This window comes from Glycine max, chromosome 1 (genome assembly GCF_000004515.6).
Source record: "Glycine max cultivar Williams 82 chromosome 1, Glycine_max_v4.0, whole genome shotgun sequence".
Classification (NCBI taxonomy): domain Eukaryota; kingdom Viridiplantae; phylum Streptophyta; class Magnoliopsida; order Fabales; family Fabaceae; genus Glycine; species Glycine max.
Genome location: NC_016088.4, coordinates 48,902,420 through 48,927,087, shown reverse-complemented (window position 1 = coordinate 48,927,087; position 24,668 = coordinate 48,902,420). Strand labels below are relative to the sequence as shown.

At 34.9% G+C, this 24,668-nt stretch overlaps 2 protein-coding genes and 1 long non-coding RNA gene across 6 annotated transcripts; 1 reads left to right on the top strand and 2 right to left on the bottom strand.

Annotated features, from left to right (window-relative positions):
• Positions 1-1,952: 1,952 nt before the first annotated feature.
• On the bottom strand, positions 1,953-3,218 carry LOC100799475 (calmodulin-like protein 7). The gene has a single exon (XM_003517011.5). The coding sequence runs from the start codon at positions 2,703-2,705 to the stop codon at positions 2,061-2,063; it is 645 nt and encodes a 214-aa protein (XP_003517059.1). The 5' UTR covers positions 2,706-3,218; the 3' UTR covers positions 1,953-2,060.
• Positions 3,219-6,370: 3,152 nt separating this feature from the next.
• Positions 6,371-19,138, bottom strand: LOC100798955 (brefeldin A-inhibited guanine nucleotide-exchange protein 2). 2 transcript variants are annotated; one of them, XM_014775216.3, is made up of 12 exons: positions 18,923-19,121; positions 16,006-17,508; positions 13,221-13,538; positions 12,652-12,997; positions 12,144-12,566; positions 11,419-11,708; positions 10,836-11,109; positions 9,805-10,307; positions 8,931-9,252; positions 8,447-8,828; positions 7,596-8,272; positions 6,371-7,267 (listed from the first exon to the last, which is right to left on the bottom strand). In XM_014775216.3, exons 2-12 carry the CDS (start codon positions 17,205-17,207, stop codon positions 6,656-6,658), a joined length of 5,349 nt encoding a protein of 1,782 aa, XP_014630702.1. In that variant the 5' UTR covers positions 17,208-17,508; positions 18,923-19,121; the 3' UTR covers positions 6,371-6,655. The 2 variants fall into 2 exon arrangements, with proteins under 2 accessions (XP_014630702.1, XP_025984179.1); XM_026128394.2 differs by lacking the exon at positions 16,006-17,508 and having other exon boundaries at positions 18,923-19,138.
• Positions 17,525-24,134, top strand: LOC113001629 (uncharacterized). 3 transcript variants are annotated; one of them, XR_005891635.1, is made up of 5 exons: positions 18,641-18,777; positions 19,595-22,482; positions 22,750-23,254; positions 23,377-23,454; positions 23,817-24,134. It is a non-coding gene; the product is annotated as an uncharacterized lncRNA (long non-coding RNA). The 3 variants fall into 3 exon arrangements; XR_003266999.2 differs by having other exon boundaries at positions 17,525-18,777; positions 19,595-22,029; positions 22,392-22,482; positions 22,750-24,134; XR_005891634.1 differs by having other exon boundaries at positions 22,750-24,134.
• Positions 24,135-24,668: the final 534 nt, after the last annotated feature.

Here is a 24,668-nt window from a genome sequence, read left to right as displayed (position 1 = left end):
TCAATCAACGAACAATTACATAATGACATGTGGCAAACAATATTTTTTGTTAAGAGTCAACATTCAATTTTAATCATGAGAATTCAAATAGCCAAATTTTTTTTTAAAAAAAAAAGACTCTAATAGTGAATTAAAATGTAGGGAGACCCACTTAGTGAGTTGGGAGAAATAGGATGACTATTTTTACAATTAAGCCATTTTATTCAATATATATTGGATTGATTCATGAAACAATTGAGTCAAACTATACATGACCGGAGTAAACTCAGCTCATTTATTATATGAGTTTAGTTTTTAAGATGAATTGTGAATATTTAAATAATTTTAATCTGTATAAATGAAATATCAAATAACTTTGTATTAGTATAATATTTATTTGTATGAAATGAACTTTGAATCTAACCATAAGTTTTTTAAAAAAATATTATTTAATTAAAAATTATTGAGCCATATAATAGTTGATAAATATTATACTGTATAATTTGATTTCATCCTTTTCTTAATTTATTTTCTAACCAGTGAATTCTTCACTATAAATACCCTAAAATAACGTGATCTATTCATGCTTGCCTAAGCTACAGTACATAATGATCTATAAAGATGATAAGTTTCACCATGAAAAGATTTTTTTCCATCAATAATAATACCGAAGCTTAATTAAATGATTGGCACGGAGCATGGAAAAACAATTCTCTCTTTGTCCCAAAAATAATTGTAATTTTAACTTTGAAAAAAATTCAAATTAACTTATGCTCTTACTTTTTAATGAGATATTTAAATATCTATTTCAATTTTTTCTTATAATAAATAATATCATTTTAAAATACTTAATAATATGTTTATTGAAATTAAGAGAGAATAAAGATATTATACTAAAATTATTCCTCTAATAAATATTAATTCTCTTAAAATATTTATTTTCTTAATGTGTAAAAAAATCTAAAATATCAATCATTTTAGAACGATTGGAGTATAAAACAGAATTCACAATATTTGGACAATATGCATTCACAGAACACAAAAGAAAAATAAAGACATCCCATGATAAAAATTCATGCTCATTTTCATTGACATCGATTGAGCTATTGAGGACTCCACCAAAGTTCCACGTTTCCTTGGCATGTTGTGAAAAGTGTGGTATCCAATATGACTCGTATGTACTCTTTCAAGGCACAAGGATAGCCTAACAAATTGACATTTTCTTTTTGAGGAATAGACAAAAGAGTCAAAGAGAACAGTGTCCATAACTCTCTCTCTCTCTCTCTCTCTCTCTTTGTTAGATCAAATCATCAGAGTGGGGAGACAGTTTGATAGTGTGAGACAAATTCATCAAATGACATCCACTTGATCACAAAAAAAATCCCAAGGAAAAGAGTGCACATGAAACCGAGATATGAAATCAGAGACACGTGTTCATTCTTCTGTGTACTTGTGATGTCACCCTATAATTTTCCTTGCTCAAAAGGCATTATCTATCTCACCACAAAATGCTTGTTTGAAAAGTAATCTCCTAAACAGTTTATATACAATAATTGTCCTCTAAAGTATTCAATCAACTTAATCAAAACGAAATTGCGTTGCTTAATCAGTCATCTTGCTATTTGACACTCCTATGCAGTACTTCGTGAAGTAAAAGAAAAAAGCAAACAATACTTGCATCCCTTAAGTTTGACATAATTATACACCATAACATAATACTATGCATCTCTCCATTAATGTACACATTTTCTATTTTTTTACATTATTATATTAAATAAGGAGTTCGGGTTTTTTTTAATCAGTAAATAGATAATTATGGGATATCATATATAACTAAATCGTAACTAAAACTAGAGACCAATTCCTTAAAGTATTAAAATTTGTTTAAGCTGATAGTTTTTTTCAATAGATGATTTTACATATACATAAACTTGATAAACAAACCTTTAACCACATACTTAAACAGTATCATCATCTGGCAAACATGTCACATTATGCTATCTTAAGATATGTTGTACAGTGAAAAAAAGAAGAAAACAAAGGAAATAATATTGAAATACAGCACAAACCCATTTCAAGATCTAATTGGCAAGTCCACTTTGCATCATGGATCGAAATTCTTCAAAATCCACGAACCCATCTCCATTTTTATCAACCCCTTTGATCATGCGCTTGCACTCTCTAAGACTACAATTATCACACCCTAGATTGATCAGAACTCTCTGCAGTTCCTTGGCTGAAATTAGGCCATTCTTGTCAGTGTCAAAGATAAGAAAAGCATCCATGAGGTAACCACCACCATGCTCCATGCCACTTCCAAATTTCTCTTCTTCTTCTTCTTCTTCCATGCCATTCATGACAATCATCAACTCATCCAAGTCCACAAACCCATCTCCATTGAAGTCCAACACTCTCACCATGCCTTCAGCTTCCTTGTCAGCAGTGCACTTGTTGTATCCAAGGCATGAGAGCACTTCACTGAGCTCAGTAGCTGATATCTTCCCATCCCCATTAGTGTCGATAAGCTTGAAAACTTGATGAAACTGAGTAGAGAGCTCCATGTGAAGGAAAGAAGAGGTTGACAAGTCAGAACTTGAAGTGAATTTTCTGTTGGATTGTCTCCTCTTGCGGCACGCACTCATCATGTCCTTGATTCTTGGTTTATTGAGGAAGAATTTGGTCTTCCTATGAAGAAAGGTAAAGCAAGTAGTGAAGGGTTGCAACATAATTAAGGGAGATTGAGAGTAAGAACTTTGTTGAGCATGTGTGTAGCTTTAATCTATGACATCTCCTTTACCAGGAGGTCTTGATTGAGCAGGCTGTTGTAAATTACCATACTTGTCTTCGATTTTATAAGGATAAAAAAATCTGACATGCACTTTTGTCACCTTGAAAATTGTAATAATTCTCCAAGTTTTATTCCGAGGTGATCTCAACTCTGGAGGCACTTGGCAAAAGGCTGAACCCTTTCTGAGACATGGCTCTTCATATTATTCTCTTCTCTTTCTTCTTAGTATCAGCTGATTATGAAATTCTGTTGATTGAATCATACACAAACAAGTAGATAAGGATGGATTTAGAGAGACTGATTCATTTTGGATTTGATTAAGGTCTTAATTGGTGGCTGGCGTACAAAAGTCAGAAAATATTTCCCATACTATGTGCTAGCAATTAACTTTCGCTTTCACAGGCCTACAATTATTTTGTTATCTATATGTTGTGATCTCCGCATGGACTGCATCAATGAAATTGACAAAGCAATTCTCATTGGTGGCTGTGTGTTTGGATTTTGTGAACAATAGACAATCCTGTTTTTTTTAGGAACTTCGGTTCCATTATCAATCCTTGTAATGGCCTTGTTATATAATATCCAACCTTGTAACGAGATTGGATGGCATGACACATTAATAATTTAATGTGTAAATAACCACTTTAGTATCTGCATTTTACAAATAGTGACAATTCCGTGCATATATTATGAAAACGATCAATTTAATCTACAAAAATATAAATGTAATGTTAATTTAGTTCAACTATCAAGTTGTATCTATTTTCGTTATTATTTTTTACGACGTGACAAGTAAAGGACAACGTGACAAATACACATGTCAAAAGTGATTTTCCCGCTTTAGGTCAAGTAACTAGGTATCAATTTGTCAGTTCTATCTTTTTGAAGAAAATATCTCCCTTCTTTTCCAACAATCCTTCCATTGTATACCACTTGTGGCGGCTTCATCAAGATGTATCCACCATTGTGGTCACCCACCCACCAACCCTCCTCCACAACTCCACTTCCCTTTCCCCCTTCATCCTTCAATGGTTGAGGTGAATGTTGAGAGTTGCTTGCACACATAGCTCCATTCCAAAGTCTTGAAGGTCTTGACTTAGAGTGAGTTCAACTAGGATAAGCTAGAATTGCAACAAAATTGGGGTTTGAAGAATGGCGTTGGGGGTTATTTGCCGGAATCAATACTTCTTACCGAGTTGTTTGTCGGAATTGCTAAGCCATTGAAGGCAGAATCACGAAGTCATCAAAGAGTGGTAATAATGAGAAAAAATCACTGACATTTTAGTTCAAAACACTATTGATTGATGTGGAATGTTTCCTGCATACGTGCATTTGCCTCGTCATCAATGACATGCCACATCTACCGTCAATGTTAACTAAAACAAAAATAACTTGGCGGTCGAACTAAAATATTAGTACATTTGCATATTTGTGAACCAAATTGATCATTTTTATAATATAGGGACAAAATTATCAGCACCTACAAAATAAGAACTTAAGTGACCATTTACACTAATTTAATATTAGCATTTACTTCACGTATTGGACACTTAGCTACATCAAATTTTAATTGGTTTAATTTCTTTTTTTATCCCTATAGTTGCAATAATATTCTTTTATAGGGAGTCCTCCTAGTTTTATCTCCTTGGAGACTCCTCCTTTCTTATGTTACTGTTTTTTATCGTATGATGTAGTACGCTCTATGCTTACTTAGTTTTCTTTATGTTTCTGTTTTGGGCATTTTGCTCTATAAGCCGTAAAAAAAAAAAAAATCTTTTTTAGTTTTTATAGATTAAAACATGTTTCTATAGTTACAATTTTTTTATCCTTTTGATTTTTATCATTAAGTGTGACTAATCTCATTTGAAACTAACATAAGGTGATTCATTTAATCAACATTCATTTCAAACAAATTTTAGATGACAAAGATCAAAAGGATAAATAAAATAAAGAATAGGAATATGTTGGTATGCTTGCCACAAGTGTGTAGATGTATGAGATTGAGAGAAAATGGATAAGGGAGGGAGAGAGAAAATAGTATGTTGTCTTAATATGATATTAGTTAATTTACATTTGTGAAGAATGTAAATATTTATACAATTGTTAGGGGTCTAAATTGGTGGGAGAATATGTTATGGCACGTGTCATATGTTGATTTGCGTTGGGTATCCCACACTCCCCGTTTTCTTACTCCAATTTTGTATCTTATAACGGTTTGTATTTTATGTTTACTTTAGTCATTCTCGTTTAGTATTATTAGCCGGGTAACCCCTAGAACATGATCAAAATGAGATGTTTTAAGTTAAAAGGAATTAAAATAAAAATTTGTTGTAAGAGAATTAAATAGGTAATTAAACTATTTTAATTTTAAAGGAGATCACTTTATATTTTCTTTTTTTGATAAAATATTTTATGTTTGTATTTTGTTGTGCACAGGTGTAAAATATAAGTATATTTTTGGTGGTTCCATCTCAAAACTTAATTGAGATTGACATTTAATTACAGATTGATTACACCCAAGCACCGGAGGAATCCACCCTTAAAAGCTACCTATTCAAGTGGGGAGAACCATGCAATTAAATACTCCACTAAGCATCTCATATTCATCGATGTGGGACTGAGCATCTCATATTCATCGATGTGGGACTGAGCACCACACAAAACCCAAGTCTCTATCATAGCACTATTCTTGAGAGCCGACTTTTTTTTTAATGTAGAAGGAGAAGAATTACATATTTTCTTTTACTTAATTTTAGAGAAATGATTATTTTTTGCAAAATTTGTGTCAAAAAATTTTAAAAAATATTTCTTCAAGAATTTATTTAAAATATATTAATAATGTAATATTTTTTATATTATATATAAAATATCAATGAGGAATCTAAGTTATTTTGAGAGTAATTTTAAAATGTTAATCCTCATAGTTAAAGAGAACTCACATTTAATCATTATATTACAAGAAAATAAAGAAAAAAGAATGAAAATAAATTGAGGAAATTTAGTTCAATTGATTAAATAATATGTGAATTGTTATAAACTTCTAAATATTTCTCTTCTAAATATTTCTCTTCTATTTCTATGAATAAAAAATAACTTTCTCAAAATTACTCTTTAGAATAACATATCCCTCTTCATAAGTAATTTCTAATTAATTAATAGTATAAAAATCTTTACAGGGATAACACTAAAATTAAACTTTCTTAAAATCATCTTCAGCAAAAACATTATTTTACTAATTAAAACGAATTCAAATAAAAGAACAACTTTATTAAAGTCCATTTAGATCAACTTTTTTTTATAAATAATTGTAAAAGGAAAAAAAAAACTTCTCTTATGAGCTAATTTGTAAAAATTTCCTTATATTAATCTTTCCAAAAACTGATTTTTACTTGTATATAAATTAATTTTAACTTATGAAAGAAATTTATTTCATAATTCCTTATTTTCTTCTCTTATAAATATACATGAAGAAATTTATCCAAACATACCCTAATTAAGACTAAAGCTCTTTTTTTTACAGCAAGATTAACGCTTTACAACCAGAAAAATAAACACCACAGAACAAGAAAATTCCGATAGACTAATCTTTACAGAACATAATGCTGCAAAACTAATTCTTTTAAAAAGAAAAATGAGTAATAGACAAAAATACAACATTCAGCCTTACGGTAATACATATCAATTCTGACCGGGAAAAGCTAGCTTCTAAACTACAGTAGTTAGGAAGGTGTAGCTAAGACAAATTCACTACCAACTTTTCATACACTGACAAAGTATATTATTGACAAGTAATCCAAGGCAGAGGAGAGGAGAAAATTATGAACAAAAAGATTTAAACAAAAAAATATCCTACATCTCAAAATGCAGGGTTAATCTTTACCCAAATCATCAACATGACTGTAACAAAATAGGACCAACTGATAAACTAAGCATGTCACTGAGAGCAACCTGGACATCCTTTGACCCATGTTCACAACGTACCAAGCTAGAAATGAGAGGGAAGAAATGAGACAAGTTCTTCTCAAAAGAAGTATCTCCCAAACTACAAATAGCCTGCAGAGTAGCCACAATGAGAGGTGAACGTGCAGCCAATTCTCTCCTCTTCCCAGTGCCTAAGGGAATCAACCAGTGTTGCTGTCTACCATGAGAAGATTCAGATTTTTGTTCAAAACCTGCAACTTCAATATAAAACTCCAAAACCTCCTGACAAAGCCGGATGAGATGTGATTCAACCTCATCCACCTTGTAACTAGGAGGCTTGTCAATGACAAGGTTTTGTAAAAATGTAAGGCAGGTCTGGTACGATTCATTCTCGAGGCGTAACAGTGGAGGGTCTTGCATTTGGGTCACAGAACCAAACTCTTGAAGCTTTGAACGTAACATAGTATTGCCGTTAATCTGGTGTGCATGTATCGCAACATCGTGCAGAGCATCAAACAGGACTAGCATGGCTTTTGCTGAAAGGTGAGGGCGATACATGTTATAGATCTCCATCACCGCCTGCCAATTTCAGAAAGAGAGTTAACATCATTTTGCAACATCACATGCATCTAATTTGACAGGGAAGAATAAAAGTGAACACCAATGCACGTTGGAATGAGGTGCTGAATAGGAAAGACACGTCTGCTCCCATCAGGTGCATATTTTTAATATTATACATTATTTGAGTAGTGCTAAAATAATAAGAATCTAGCTTAACATAAAAATAAATAAATAAAGGATCTTAATTTTCTGAATAAACTAAATGCAACAGCTACCGTTCTTGGGCTCCTTCATAATTTCTTTCAACAACAAGGCAGATATTTGGAGTAACAGAATATAAAATTACCTGAATCAATAAAAGTTGAACAGCAGCTCGGCATTTTGCGTCAGCTAAATGAGCATAAAGACGACGAATCCTCAAGCTTTCTAAATTATCTGGGGAGCCAGACTCGGCACGATCTCTATCATCTTCAGCTGTTGAAGCATGTTCCTGATTTTTAGTAAAGTCCTCACTTTCAACAAACAGAAAGTTAGGAAGTGTTGCATTTGCTACTTCTTTTAATGAGAAAACCACTTCTAACCACTTTTCATCAGAAAACAGCTCCCCAGCATTACTCATCAAACGAACAAAAGCAGCAATACCAATGCCAGCAAGGCTTTGATGAGGGCGCTTTATAAAGCTAACCAGGAGCATCAGCACCTTTCTTAAAAGTGGATTGACAGTGTCATAAAAGTTAACAAAAAGATCTACAACCAATTGGAGAGCCAATGTGCATGTTTCGTAAAGCCAAGCATCTTGATCAAGCTCACCATCAGCCTCTACTTCATTGATCGGTGAACTACTCCCTGAAGGATCAATAGAATGCCGAACATAATCGAATATAGGAAATAGGATAGACTCAAATACTCTTTCCCATAAAGGTAGTGAAAAAAGATGCCCATGGTTACGTAAGGTTTCAAACAGGACTTCCAAGGCACTCTTCCTAATCTCAGGTCTTGGGTCAAAGCTAAGCTCAGATAAACCTGCAGAAAGTAGACAAATAAGTATATGTACATTTGCAACATGCTAAACTTCTTAAGACATGAAGCAAGATGGTAGCAAAAGAAGCACTAATCATTCGAAAAAGTTAAGAAACATAAATTCATAACTTTTTCCCAAATATTCATGTCTAGATAAACTTTATATCATGTCTTCACCTGCCAATAAAGGAAACCAGAAATAGAGATGATCATCCTTGTCAATCACCTCTCCGTTATCTTTTTTCCCCTCCTTTCCTGTTTGAGGTGAAGATGAAGAAATCTTTCCAGTAACTTCCTTATCCTTATTCCTTGATGATGAGCCAAGGTCTCCTGCTGCTAGTTTTGTTGCACAGAACCGAAGAAAAGCAATGGCATTTAGGCTAATCTCTTTATTGAATCTACTATTGGTGAACGCAATTAGGCAATTCACACAGTCTGTGAAGGTTGTGGTTTCAGTCTCAGTGATGTATGGAAAGTAATCTCGAATAATCTTCTCCATAATTTCAAAAGATAAGAGTACAATGTTTTTGTGGTCATCATAAGCTGCTGTTGTGAATACCTGAAATCAGATCTATGAGCAGTAAGTAGAGGAGAGAAAAAATGAACAAACATATGCATTAATTGAAGCTCTCTATAGACAATAGGAGTTTATCAGCTCTACCATGAACATGCTCTTCCATCCAGATTTGACATTGTTGACACGAGATAGAACCATTTGAGAGACACATCTGATAATTAGTTCTCTAATTTCAACAGCACTACTCTTTCGCATAACAATAACAAAAGGCTTCATAAATTCATTTTGAAAATTATAATTAGCCAGTTCTTCCCGCTCTAGAAATTTCATTGACAACTGACGCAAGGAATCCATTGCAAAAATTGCAATTGAAAGGTTTGCCGAACAGCCAATAGTTACAAAGAAATCAGAGAGAACATGCCAGATGCTTGACCACACAAGCCTGATGCGGTTCATATTATAGTGCCTGTTACATAATATTCGAGTCAAACAACAGGTAGTAGCATATAAACATCAATCAATCATGCAACATAATCATATGCTTGATGCTCTGCCCAAACATTTGTTTTTCAAATGAATTACACTTTCCCACCTTAATTCTTGGGCACACTTGTAATGTTCTTCTCTTCAATAAAATTAAGCACTTTATCCCTTGTCTTACCATCTGAACTGAAACTGGGAGTTAAAAGAAACAGGTGACCCTTTCACATGCAAACATCCTGATATTTTACCGGAGTTGAACAGAAAAAAGAGTTCAATTCAACAATTTCCTCAGACTACAAAAAAGTGAGCATGAGAGTTGGGGATATAGAAGGGGCAATGGCAATCAACCAAAAAGGAGAAAAACAGTTGTGTCAAATCAATTTATAAACAACAAAGCTTGTCAAGTGCTATTATGTATGTTTGTTTTGTAAAAATCCCCAACCAATGAACCACAAGAACCATGAGGAAAAAGAAAAATTCAGAGGGAAGGCAAAAAGAGGTAGCATGTTTGAAGTGGTAGGTGAGTAATACATACGCAATCTCAACAATCTTTGTAAGGCTGAAAACACGTGGATCAGATGGAGACCTCAATTCCTCCATGGAGACCTTGCATAGAGCCTTAACAAAATCTATTATGGCCTCACTGTTCAACTTCTGGCTCCGAGTGAATATGCGATTCATTTCAGAGCTTCCAACTTGTTCCAACATATTTAAATTAGAGACTAGATTGTTCACCTGTTCTGATGTGACACCAGAACCATTACTGCCAATTCCAGCACTATCATATGAACCCCGCATCAAAGTAGCAGCTGCATACTGCATCCTCCCAGGTCCCTTCTTCTTCAAAACAGGAAGAATGGTTGACTTTGCCGGCTTTGTTTTTTCTGAATCATTCTGAGGAAAGGCAAAGAATGTGGCATCTGGTGGAGCCCCCTCTCCAAGAAGATGTAGATGCTCAAACCGGGAAACACAAGTCAAGATATGTTCCCAAGCTTCTTGTAAGTAATTTCCATCCTCATCAGCAATAACAACTATTGCCTAGTAATAAAACAGATGACACGTTCAGTCATATAATGTAATCAACAAAAACTGAACACAAAGTTCAGGTACCAAGAATACACTACCCAAAACTTAAAAAAGATCCAACAAATAACTACTATCATATGCCTTCAGATATTGTTCCAAGAATCATTTTCAGCAAATGCAGCAAAACTCCCCAAAACCACTACATTAATTTGGTAATTATTATATTTGTAGAAGGGAAGTCCAAACTAATTTTGTTTATATTGGTATGCATGTAGCAATGAAAGCACTTGCAGAGAGTGTAGTTTCGGATAGGATAAAAACATCCATTAAAGGAAAAATGTATATGTGAACTTGAAATGATAAAAGATGCCATGGGAATGCAATAATACACAGACAATGAAGCATTTTGAAAGAGGGTATTAACATTATGAGTAGGAAGTAACATAACACAGAATAAGAATTGCTAATTGATAATTGATAATCACTTCAGCTTATATGATGTTCATAAGCCAGGTAGAAGAGAAGTTAAATTTGACTAACCTTAATTGCATCGACATTTTTCTGCTTAATATCTGCTGGTGAATGTAGTGAGGTAAACTTTGCTAATGAAGTCACAAAAGCATCTCTATGAGTCTTCATCGACATTACAGAAGTAACATGAATAGCATAGCGGAAGCCTTCAAGACACAGAGATATTACAACCTCATCATCACTTCGATCAAGAGGAACACTGAAAGCGACTAACATCGGTGCCCAACACACCTCAATCATGAATCTCAGGATTACAACATCTGTTGCTGCATAATAGATTGACCTGCAAATTGCAAGCAAATGCATATCAAGAAAATAAAATATCTAGGAACTATTTTTCTTTGACAAGTCACTTAAAAAAACTGCAAACTAGTGTGAACATTTTTAGATCGATACCCATCACACTTCAAATGGACAAGGATCATGTACAAAGCAGATAAATACTAGTAGACATGGTAGGATCTATAAACAGGATGAAGTCAACATAAGATTCTTCATGCCAAAAACAACATCAGGTAAAATGTTTTCAGCAACCCAAGAAATAAATTTGGAAAGGAAATTATCACTTCTAGAGAATGGAAAAAATACATACTCAGATTTGCGAGCTTTTTCTTTGAATTGTTCTTGCATATGACGGATAAGATCATCACTGGTCTCCATGTTCCCTTCCCCGCGTTTACGGATCACAATATTCAATATACTATCCAAGCCTGAAAGTCTATTAGGGTTCACAGCCTGTTTTTGTTGAGGAGCCACATCATTTTCTTTCATTTTGATCTCATTTCTAGATATTCTCTCAAACAAGGCCCTCAAGTATTCCTCAGGCAAATCTTTTCCATCATCAATGCCACGATTGTTTCTTATGAAATCATCAGCAGACATCTGCATAACTCAACAACCAATAAGAAAATAAGTCATCATTTCTATCATAATTATTTGTAGGCTTAAATATGTTTTTAGTCCCTGTAAGTTTGTACTTTTTAAATTTTGGTCCTTGTAAAAACATTTGTTCATTTTTAGTCTCTATAAGTTTGCGCTTTTTCAACTTTGGTTCATCTAAGATATTTTGCTCATTTTTAGTCTTGCAAGTTTGCATAATTTTGATCCCTGTAAGCGTGAACTTATGAGGACTATAAATGAAAAAATTAAAATCTTAAAAGGACTAAAAATGAACAAAAAAAACTTACATGAACCAAAATTGAAAAGGCACCAACTTACAGGGACTAAAAATGAAAAAACACTAACTTACAAGGTCCCAAAACATATCAAAGCCTTATGTGTACATCAATTTACAGAACTATAAGATTGTGAGCACACCTTATTCTTCACCATAGGATTGTGAGCATCTGTATTAAGCATTATAACAGAATAGGCTAGGACATATGCAGTGTCAGCACTAGAAAAGGCCTTTGGATTACATTTGCAATAACGTTCAGCAAACTTTTCCATGATCCTATCAATTTTCTGCGCCTCACCAGGCAGTCTGAATCCTTGAAGAAAGACCCTGATTGCCTCATCAAACTCCATCCCTTGAAAGTTAAAGGAATCCACATAGGCATGCATTACCTTCAAGGATAACTCTTCCCTTTCTCCCAGATAATCACCAATCAAAGTCTTGTTCAACCCAGATGCATCTTTAAGAAAAGCAGCTATTTCCTCTGGCGAATCACCCACCTTCTTGGCATTGATCAGAAACTCAATTCCTTTCTTAGGCTTCCTATTAAAAAGTGATATACCTTCCTGCCATACACTTGCATTAGCTTCATTGGTAAAAAAGCTACAGCAAAGATATACTTTATTAACAAAACCTTGTTCATTTGTTTACCTGGAGTTCCAGTTTATAAGCCCGTCGCTGCTCAATAGTTGAAACATCAGATGCATCATTGGAGACTTCCGATTGGGAGTCAGAACCATCAACAGGGTCTTCCCCATTCCCATTTACCATGGTAAAACCTCCACTTTCAGGGCTATTATCTGTTGCTTCAACTTTCTTGGCTGAATGAGGGTCAGGAATGCGCAATTGTTTGTTCATCCAGTCTCCCATTGATTTTAGAACGGCAACCAAGCTTTTCATGGCCTCAAGTTTTAATGTTGCTTCTTGAGGTGGCAAAAGTGTGGTCATTACACCAGGAGGGACACCTTGAGCAGTTTTAAGAAGTCCATTGACCATCTTATGAGGAATATAACAATTAGATATAAAATATAAAGAGTATATTAAGTGACAATCAAGACAGCCTCAGCCACACCAGTATGAATGCTGTATGAAAAACACTCCAACAAAATGGAGATGCTATTAAACTTAAGATCCATATTCTAAACATGAAACTGCACATATTATTTATACAGTAAATCAAATAAAATAACTATAAAAAATTAAATAAAATAATAGCACACCTCTCAAATATATTTGATGAATTGACATCACAGTCATAGTTGATAAATATGTCAACCAATATCTGTGAATCAACACAAAGCTTATCCAGAAATCGAAGCACTGTCATCTTCTGCTGAAAATTAGGTTGAGAAACATTTTCTAGGACCCTCAGAACAATCATAGGGAAAAAAACCCCAATTTCTGCCTTCAATCCAGCTCTAAATCTTGACACCAGACTGATAAAAATGGAGCATGACAGCTGAAACACAATCAAAAGAGTTGAAGCGCTGTTCTTCAACAAGGATAAACATAAGTACTGCTTGATGGCACCTAAAAACCTGCTCATCCACAACCAAATTTAACCATCAGTACTATTTTTGTCATCTGGCAAAATTATGAAGTAAATAGTGTCAAGTGGTGTATAGAACAAAGGAAGAAAATGTTACTTTGCATTAATGATGAGGGACAAAAAGTCATATGTTAAATTCAAGAGACAAACACAAAATAAATAAATAAAAAATAAAACACAGTAATAGTCCACACTAAAAAAATATAATAGCAGAAGATGAAGTACATTCAATTCATAGATAGCAGGTTCACATAATTTAATCAATTACTCTACCTGTTCCAGCTGAATCAATTATGAGGACAGAAGCCAGAAGGGGTATTCAAACTTGTGTATGGCACAACTAAAAATGCTAAACTAAATTAGTAAAAATAATGCAAGATCAAAATTATAATTTTGTGCATTCAATTATTCATTTAATTTTAGAGGAAGCTCCAAATAGGAATACCTTGCTAAGACACAGGACTTTCATGGCCATGTTAGCCTAGGAATAATTCTTAAGCTGGAAATTCAAAAACCAAGACATGCATAACATAATTTATTGTGAAGGGAAACAAAACCCTGACATAGTCATGTAACCTTGTTGTTATAATTTGCAAGAAACTGTAAGGTACAGAAGAATCCAAAAAAACCAGAAGCTAGTATCCAGAGTAGGTATTTCAAATGGCTCCTAAATTTCTAACAGAAAATATTCTTCCTACTTTATATGTCAAATAATCCCAAATACCTAGGAAAGACAAACAAATCATGATTACCAGACTAACTTAACTGCCTATCTACAAATTGGAAATGGGGGAAGGGGGGGATTACATTGTCAGTGACAGTGCATGCTAATTGCATCTACCTTAAAGTTCTGAAATTCCAGATTGCAGGTTCCCAAAGGCACAAAGGGCAGGGAAAGGAACAACTAAATAAAAACAATTTCATCTACAGCTGAATCCAGGAATAGCAAAAAATTGACAAGTCAAGATTAGAACAAAGTTTTTACTACAAGAATGGCATTGGTATTCACTCCCATCAAGATTGAAAAACTCCAAGAGTGAATACTGGAGAGAATTATTCTTCAATCCAAATAAAATGGAAAAATGAAAGCCAAAAATTGAACAAATATTTTCAACATGGAAAAAGGACCTTGAATATTGTAGTTTGCATTGGGATTCAGATTATAACCTCTAAAGTAAGGAGGGGAAGATGCAGAAAAGATCAAGATGTCAACAGCAACAAAGAGCACAGTGCACATACAACGACCAAATTGCTTTAAATTTTAAAATGAACAATGGCCACTGCCCTTATAATGACCATATCAATCAGCTTTATTTTATATATAGTTGGGTATCCAGCAAACATAATATTTTTCAGACCTAAATTAGTTCTCAAAGGAAAATGTTTAATTCTAGTAGAAACCATATAATATCCTGCCCAAAGGAATTGCTGAGACTAGACTGGTTGTAAAGATAAAAATATTCTCAAACTTGTGAAGCTTAATCTAACAATTCCCAAACACATCATTATTGCATTAACATATTTCTCTTTAGATTATCTAATAGATAACTTTATGTGTGTGTAATTCAAATTTATTCTTATTTCTGCAACCGTTGACACCAACATGATTAAATTCATTCTTACCCTGGAAAAAAATGGTTTTTATAGGACGATTACTTAACAAAAGCTGCCACTAGATGAAAAGTATACTTCCAGCATATCAAGCCTGAAATGTTTTACCTTAGTCCAAGATTTTTTTTAATGTTACCTTATATTAATATGAAGGCATAAACTGATTCCGAAGAAAGTGAAATATGCGTGATGCCTGGGTATATCAGAATGGTCAGATTGGCTAAAATCGTTATCTACAAGGACAAGTTGTAACATGTAAGTAAGCTAATTCTTACATCAGAACTGCTTAATAGTGTAAATTGATTATGTATGAAATACATACACATTATCACTACCACATGTATCTTGATGTCCCTTTCTTAAATCTACTTTGGGTGAGTATAAGTATTTTTATAGTGCATGTTTGGAAAGCCAGTGAGCAGCCTCCAAAATTACATTTGGGACAAAAGTAACACCTTTGTTACTTCCAGCAGCCTACGGTGGCCACCCACAATCGGTTTTCCAAACAAGCTGATAATCTGCCATGTCAAAATTCTAAAAGACTATTTCATCCCATATAGCACGTCTGTTCTTACATTAGTGTCGTCAAATTCTAAATCCCTAGCCATATAAAATATAATGTACAAGTGAGAAAGTAATAGTTATGACTTATGAGTTAACTCCTAGACAGAACATCCAGACAATGCAATCAAGTCTACCCCACCTTCACTACTATGTTTAACTTAGAAACTACACCTTCTTGTCATCTACCAGCAAAACTAAAATAGCACACATCTTCTCCCTAACTGGCAACAATGCCAAAGTTTAAACTTCAACCTAAAGAGGAACATAGTAAAACATGATACCTTTCACTAGTCTTGAACACAGCTCCAGCATTCTCCAGCAAGATCTTCAGCAACTCCAGAGCCACAATCTTCCCCTTCATCAGCTGCGGGTCCCCGGCCGCATCCTTGGGCGGTGTCTTCATGGACAACTTACAAAGCGCCCTAAACACCAAGAAAGCATCCCTCCTCAACTTGTTCCCAATCTGAACCTCCAAATCATCGTCCCTCTCCACCACTTCCCCATCCACAAGCTCCCCCTTCCGTCCCTCCAACGCCGTCTTATACATACTAATCTCCCAATACTTCTCATCCAACATGTCCTTATCAGTAGAATCCAACAAATCGGTAGGGTTCGTAGTCTCAACCGTGGTTGTCTCAAACGCACCGTCGTGTCCACCTAATAAAGAAACCTTCCCACTCGGCGTCGTAGGGTTCAAAACTCCGTCAATGTCCTGCATTATCTTCGTTATGAAACCTTGAACGAACTGCGTCATCGAATTGTCCACGTCGGATTTCTCCACCGGCTCCATCAATTCCGCCACCACAATCGGCTGAATAGGCACCGTGGAGGAATCCGCCTCCATTCTCCGGAACACGATCACCAGCATTTGAATCAACGAAGCCTTCGCCGTTGTTTGATTCACAACGTTTTTGCTGACCAAATATATGTCGTAGCAGGTTCGCACTATGAGGAGCAATGAATCGCCGTGGATTCGCAGCGAAATCGACGTCACAGCGGAGAGTAAGGTTTTCAAGACGAGCAATTCCATCGCATCGTCGCCGAAATCGTGGCATTTGCAAACCGATTCGATTAGGCTGGAGAGTAGCTTGGCCTCCGGCGCGGCGGCGCCGGAGTCCGGGTCAGCCTCACCGCGGAGGTAGCCGTGCGCGATGAGCTTCTGGATGGCGTCGACGGCGGGATCGGCGATCTTGAGAACGCCGGAGCCGGCGGCATTGATGAGCGGCGCGAGGATGGACTCCGACTCCGCGAGCGAGAATTCCACCGGGCCGCCGTCGTGGAGCGGACCGGGGGCGGCGGTTTCCGGTTCGTTGTCCGACGGAGATCCCGGCGGCGGCGCTTGCTGGTGGTTGAGGCTCTCGATCACCGATTTGCACTCGTGCGCGAGCTTCGCGTGCTTCCGCCACGACGCGTTCTTGACGATCTTCTCGAGCGCGGGGACCACGACCTGTCTCAGCCGGGAATCGGCTTCCGAAGAAGCCATTCCCGAGTTCGGAGCGAGTTGCGACTCGGCAACGCGGCTGAAAGTGAGATCTTCGGGGAAAATCAAATGCGGGCGCGTCTACGCTAGGATCGTGGTGCCATGAGCTGCGAGAGGAGCGAATTGACTCGGTGAATTTTCAGTTTTTCACTGAGTTGAGAAGGGGAAGAGAACGAGTTAGTGAGCAAGGTTTGAGAGGGATCAGAATTGCAGAAAAAGAAGGTTGCTGGAGTTGAGTTTTCTGAGATCGCGTTTCCGGGTTTGGCACTTTGCTCACTCTGAACGTGAATTGACGCAAGAGCCCCTGCATTAGTTGTGAAGTGACGACGTTACTGGATGTAATGAAATGGATAATGTAGGGGTAGTTACGGTTTTAAGTATTGCAAACGCCGGAGAAGTAGAAAAGCTTTTTAATTATTGTTCTTCTTTTCTTTTTTTTTCATACTGATAATATTTTAAAAAAATTCATTACTTTAAAAAAATTTCATTAGTGATTTAGACTTTCGGATTCATTACTTTAAAAAATTTCATTACACTCTCTCTGTCTTTTTTTTTTTTTCTTATCAATACTGTCTGTAAAAAGTTTAACATTATCGATCAATTAAAAGTTATTATAAATATAAAAAGTGAGATCTTTGACATACGATTTTTTTTATTGAAAAATCGTATATCAAAATATGATTTACTCATTTTCATACTTTTTTTAAAAAAAAAATATTCATTATAGTAATTTTTTAAAATTCTAACCATTTCCATAATTAACCCGTAAATAAGTTCCCTTTAGAGACAAGCTATTACGACACAGTAAATATAAATTAATGTTATAAAGATATTAATTAAGAAATATAAATCAGAAGTCTTTGTTAATGAATATCACCCGTTAATCGTATTTTGATTTCTATTTTTAATGGGATTTGCAATGTTTTTATTATTGATTATTTAGCTGATATTTTTAAGACATTGGTTATTTATTTAAAAATAAGTTATTTTGACAGTTGTATTTATTATGTGGAGTACAGAGTAAACATGAAAATTTTGGTTCTTATTCGTAATGATTGCCAAACTATCCTTGTATTAAAACTTGAGGGTCACAACATGGCACTTTTATTTTGTCATTAAAGCAGACATATGTGGGCTACCTCTATGGTTTTTCATAATTCTATCCTTCATAGGATTTAGTACGTGATGACAGAAAAATATCAAATAAAAAAAAATTCAAATGACACTTCTGTCTTTTATCTTTTATTTTTTTAATTTCATCTTTTATCTTTTAAAAAAATTATTTTAATTTTAAAAAAAAATAATTCAAATTGATCTGTATTTCCCTCAAAATTAAAGTCGTTAATAATTTTAAAAATATCAACAACTAAAACTTACCCCAAAACGGGTTTCTCTATTTTTTCCATCCCCTTCCCTTCTTTTCTCCTCAAACCCGCTCCAAAATGTGAACTTTATGCAATTCCTCGGTACCCATTTCCCTTTGCATTAAGTATGGCTCCCAAAACCTCTACTTTTGGGCACTACCCCGCCTTCATCCGATTTGATGGAAAATTTTGGCTTTGATCCGAAATAGGTACGGATAGTATTTGACTTTTGTAATCGGGTACAGGTACGGATAGTATTCGATTTTGCATATGCTTGTTCAAAATAACACATTTTGCAAAACCCCCAATTGTCAAAAACTAAAATAGAACGCATTTGTAATGAGTAAAACTTACGATTTTTGTTGAAAATGCAATGTCTCTCGATCGAAGAAAGTAACCATGCATTTATCCGAGAAACAAGAACAAGTGGGAAGGAAGGTGTGCGCGACATGATGATTGAGGCTGTCTCCAACGGTGACCTCCCTCCACCGCCGCAGCAGCACCACCCTCTGTCGTCGATGCCGATTATGCTCGGCGAGGACCCCGAGGTCGAGATCAAGGCTCTGAAGAAACTTCTTTCTTTTTTATTTCTATCTATTCATATATTAAAAAATTTATATTTTTTAATATTTTTTGTCTTATTTCTTTCCTAATTCATTTCTCAAAAAGAGAGAACGAACACTCTGCAATAATATTTACCTTCAAAGAGAATTATTGCATAATACATTTAAAAAGTACACACTCTTGAAGAGTAATGCTTGGTTATTAAAAAAAATTGCTAGCAACACACTTCTAATATACATTCTAATATTGGTTAAAATCTACTAAAATTATAAAATTAAGAATCTAATATATCTATATGAAAAGAATAGTTTAGCGAAAATCCCTTTTTGCCCTTTGCTACTTTGTTGACACGTCGCACATTTTAGGGTTTTATAGTCTTTGCGCTACTCCATTTTTCCCTCCATTCCCTACTGATAGCTAAAGCCACCTGTCGTTGCCTCTAATCTCGTTCGATCTTTTCAGCGTCCACGTTGCAGTTGCAGACAGTGGCGGTGGCAGAGAGAGACCCAGTGGCATGGCGCCTGCACTCTGCGGCATGCCTATTCCCACTTCCTTCCTGTGCTCTCCACCGAATTGTCCTTTCGAAGATGCAGACCAGGACGAAAATAAAGGTGTGGCCTGTGTTTCTCTGAGGTAAGAAGAAAACCCCATTGCTTCTTGAGTTTTGGATCTCTGCAATAGCCATTTTAATTTCCTTCAACAGCGAAAAAGAATCCAGCGCCCACGGCTTTAGTTTGTTAACAACCTCAGTTTTGGCCTATAATACGGTATTCTTTTGTCATTCAATGTTCTTCTCTTGATTATTTTTTTGGTTTTGTTGTTCGTTTTAATTTTTTTTTGCATGTTTACTCAACAACCATTGCTTATGTTGTGATTTGATCATGCTAAATTTGGCTTGCTGTGTAGCTAGTGATAAAAAAGATAATCATTTTCCTTTTAGAAAACGTTAACTGTCATGTGGTTACATTGTTGGTGAAATAGGTTATAAGTTATGTGTTTGCTGAAATGTCTAAATGAAGTTTTAGAAACTAGGCAAATTGTTCACCTTTGTTGGTACAGATCACTATAAATGATGAAAAAATTATGAAGTTGTAATCACAATGACTGGCAAACACGTCTTGGGTGAGGGTATAGTGTACAAAGTAAATAAAAGCGAAACTTGATTAGATTGTGAATAAATATGCCTCCCATGGCCTAAACATAAAGGTCCATCTAAGAAAATGGGCAAATATTAAAATATCTTCTGTTTTTTGGCTTGATCCATCTTGTTGTTTAAAGTGTTAAAATATGTTTTGCCTAAATGAAGTTTTAGAAACTGGACAAATTGTTCACCTTTGTTAGTACAGATCACTATAAATTATGAAAAAATTGTGACGTTGTAACAACTATTGAGATTCAATATCAGCTATGATTGAGTATGCAATGATGGGTGGCCCTTGGCTTAGTTCCATTGGCTGTTGTTTTATGTTTTTGCCCTTCAAATCGTGTAATGCTATTCTGTCTGTCTTTTTGATAAAAGAAAAATTGTTGCTTCTCATTTTTACATGCTACAGTGTCAAAGAGAGAAATAGAGAGAAAGAGATAGACACAAAGACACAAGTTTTGCAGGAATAAACAAGTAAATTCAAGAAGTCACCACTGTTCCAATCAGCCCCTTTCATTTTGCAGTTCCTATTTATTTTTTCGTGTTTCCATTCACCATTCCACAGAAGGGAAAAACATTGCTTTGTTCCATCTTTTTCTGTGGTGTGTCTCAAGATTGGTGTGTGTCCTCAAGATTAAAGTTCACTCAACCATAGCAGCAACAACCCTTTTACTTAACTCTTGAAAGTTTGTTTAAAATTTGGATTTTCAGTGATCATGATCTAATGAAGGAGTCTCAGGGGGCAAGGAAGAATAAGAGCACACAAAGCAAGTGTTGTAAATCACACTTTGTATGCAGAGTCAACAGAGAATGATGATTCAGACTCAATTTTAAAACACAATCTATACCATACGTTTTGCAAAGGATCATTATTGTTGATTTTTTGTACTTTAGCACCCAAAAATAGTTTATCCCTTGACTTAGTTCCACTACCTACTGTTAGTTGTTATCGTATTATCATCCGGACTCAATATTTAAACACACAAATACCAGCCGTTTGGAAAATGACCATTATTCTAGATCTTTTGTACTTGAGGTTACATATATTTTTCTACATTTTTTCCACAAAATGATGGCTCGTATTCTAGACAAGATACAAGACATAAATGGATCCAAAGAAACCCTGAAACTTGCTGTCAGGATAACTGATCTTTGGTTTGTGGGAACACCGAACAAGCCTGAGCAAGCTGAGATGGTTATAGTGGATTCCAACGTATCATTACTATTTTTTTTTTGGGGTGGGTTTTGTCTTTTGTTAATTATTTTCCTGACTAACCATTTGTTACATTCTTTGCCATAACCAGGGAGACCAAATTCATGCGGTTTGTAAGCGAGACCAACTCAAGTCTTAGAAGCCGATTTTGAAAGAAAAATGCACTTATATGATGCACAATTTTAAAGTGGTCAAGAATGATGGTCAATAAAGAGTTTGTGTGCACCCGTATAAATTAGTATTTACTGGAGTTACTATTTTTAGACAAACTAATTTGGTTAATGTGCCTTTAAGAATACACAATTTTATTCAATTTACCAATATCATTGCTGGTGACTTTTAGTATGGCCTGCTAGTAGGTCCAACTATCATTTTACCTTCCATTTTAAAAAACTTTATTCCAACCATTGCAACCATCTTTTTATAACATGTTTTCATATTTTATCCTTCATTAGACATTATTGGTGTCATTGATGAGGTCGTCTTCCAACAAGTTTCATCAAAGAGTACAAGGATTGTTTTTAAGCTGAAGGACTTGAGGTTGTCTTATTCATTTTGTTCCTTCATTTTAAATTGTGGTTGTATGTATGTTTACAAACTGCATAGTATATGGTTGACTGATATATTTCTATCATCTTTCTAATCTTATGACCGTCTTGGATTATATAATAATGTTATGAGTTTCATTTGTTTATGATAGTGGCCAATTGTTATCCTGCACTCTGGGAAGATTATTGCTTGCAGTTCTTGGAGTACTTAAATGAGTGTGAAAGTCAGGGACCAATAATTATTTTGTTGACCCATGCTAGGATTAAAGAAGCCCAGTGTATTGTGTCATGTGCAATTAGTCCATTATTCTACTGCTTAGATCTCATCTTATGTTCCTCTTTTGCCATTTGTAGGATCCTACCCACCAAGCATAAGTAACTCTTTAAAAGCTTCATAATTGCATAGAAATCAACCAATGCCAGAAATTGAAGAATTCAAACAAAGGTATTGTGGTTTAATGTTTCCTTACTTTGATTATCTTTGTCATGGTCTTTCATATGAATTCTTGATGTCAAGCTTCAAAATTGCATAAAAATCAAACGATGCCTTAAATTCAAGAATTCAAAAATTCCGGTTATTGTGGGTTTAGGGTGGCCTTGGTTTGATTATCTCTGTCATATGGATTTCCTTTATGTTCTAGGCTTACCGAATTAGGCATTAAAGTCCACTCAGTTATAACACCTCACAGTCAAACAACTTCACAAGTTTCAGGTTCTAGCCAATTGTCATCAAAGGATGCATTTTTTTTATAAGGCTGAGGCAAAGAGCCTTTTTGAGATTAACATGTTAGAGGTACTGGTCTTATTTATGTTTTCTATTAATTCATCACACCAAGCACTTACTCATCAATCCAATTACTGTGTTGTTTTGGCTAGGAAATTGTTTGTGTAACAGTGGGTACCATTACCAAAATAGTAATGGAAAATCATTCATGGTGTTATGTAGCTTGCATCCATTGTTACAAGAAAACTGATGTAGACACCATTCCTTTCACATATGCATGCGGTAAATATAATCAACAGGTTGTGCTAAGGTCATTAACAGTCTGTTTTTACTTTATATTTCTTTAATTTGCATGTCAATTTTACATTGTTATTTATGTTGCCAAGTATAGACTTGAGGTCATGGTTACCCACAAGGAGGAATGCACGAAATTTCTGCTCTAGGACCGTGAATGCACTGAGTTAATTGGCCAATCAGCTAACGAAGTTAATAGGTTAAAGATAGCAGAAAGTTCCTACATAATCAAACTTCCAATTTAAATGTTATTTTATCTGGATTTTTTGCCATGTGGTCAATGAATTCAACAATTAACCTATCTTACATGTTGTATGCAAGGATGGTGATGTTGATTTGAATGCTTCACCAGAAGCACTTGATAAGCTCCTGGGATATTCACTTGCGTTTAAAGTGAAGGTTTGGCCAAAGTTTAGGAATTTTGTTGTTCTAAAATACTTATCTGACTTAGATTTAATTAAGACCATAGTAGACTTACTAGTCGATGCCGAGGTATAATTTTGTGAGCCATATTTCAGCACTCATTGGGATACCCATATATTGTACCTATGTTCATTTGATTTTTTTTGTTCCCAATCTATTCCCATATATATGATGCAGGCATCTTGCAAGATCCATATTCCACTCCCTGATTTCAATGATCCTTCCTACTATGAGACTGTGACTGCAAAATCTGATGTTCCAGTTTTTAGCTCATATTTGTTGAATGCACCAATGTCAACTTTGAATGCAACTAATTAATTGCTCGATCTTTTATGCAGAAATCCCTATCTGCAACAGCAGATCATGATCCGCTTCTCAGAGCCCCCTTTACACCAACGAAGTGACAGACACTTTAGGGATGTGACGATGAAGCACTAAGTTCTCAGATTTCACCTACTCAGCTTTCATCTAACAAATTAAGAAAACATGCTAAAATTGAATGAAGGTGGCTACTTTCAAGATGTCCATACACTTTCTAAGGAGCCTCTTTTTGTGTAGTATGCCCGTCTATCGTTCATGAAACCTTATCATATACTGCCTTTACTAATTACTATGTGACTGTTATGCAATTTAAATTGTATTTTGGATACCCTATCAAGTTAATTATAGCAGTTCATCACCAAATTGTGTTGGATTTGAAACCCATAACTATACATTCATTTATCATTTGGGTTGTTGTCATGTTCAAGATTATGTTAAATTTGGTAAAATTTAATAGATTGATTACCTCAAAATTGAAAAAAAAAAACACAGGAAAAAAATGCCAACAGATTCCACAGGGATATCCTTATATGGTTTTTTATATATTTAATTAGTGCAATCATACGCAACAAAAAAAAATAGCCATTTGCAACTGAATTAGTCAAATAAATTGAGCAATGTTATGTTTTAGAAAGTAAAAAATTAAACTGCATAAATTTTATGTTGAGTATTTCCGTTAATACAATTTTTCAAAATTACAATTTCTATATTTAAAAAATCTACAAAGTTTGATAACAGAGTATGATAAATAAATTTATGGCTTTTTGGAAGTTTATTGTTAAAGAAAAAAGGCACAATGTCTCTAGATGGAACACCTACTCCTGTCATGCGCAACACCTGACATATCAGCTTTTCTTTCAATGTCAATG

Excerpts from the sequence above, each read along its gene's own strand:
- LOC100798955 (XM_014775216.3), bottom strand. The coding sequence starts at position 17,207 with ATGGCTTCTTCGGAAGCCGATTCCCGGCTGAGACAGGTCGTGGTCCCC. Across the intron at positions 10,308-10,835 it reads AAAATGTCGATGCAATTAAG|GCAATAGTTGTTATTGCTGA; the intron begins GTTAGTCAAATT and ends TTTTATTACTAG. Across the intron at positions 8,829-8,930 it reads GATGGAAGAGCATGTTCATG|GTATTCACAACAGCAGCTTA; the intron begins GTAGAGCTGATA and ends ATCTGATTTCAG.
- LOC100799475 (XM_003517011.5), bottom strand. The coding sequence starts at position 2,705 with ATGTTGCAACCCTTCACTACTTGCTTTACCTTTCTTCATAGGAAGACC.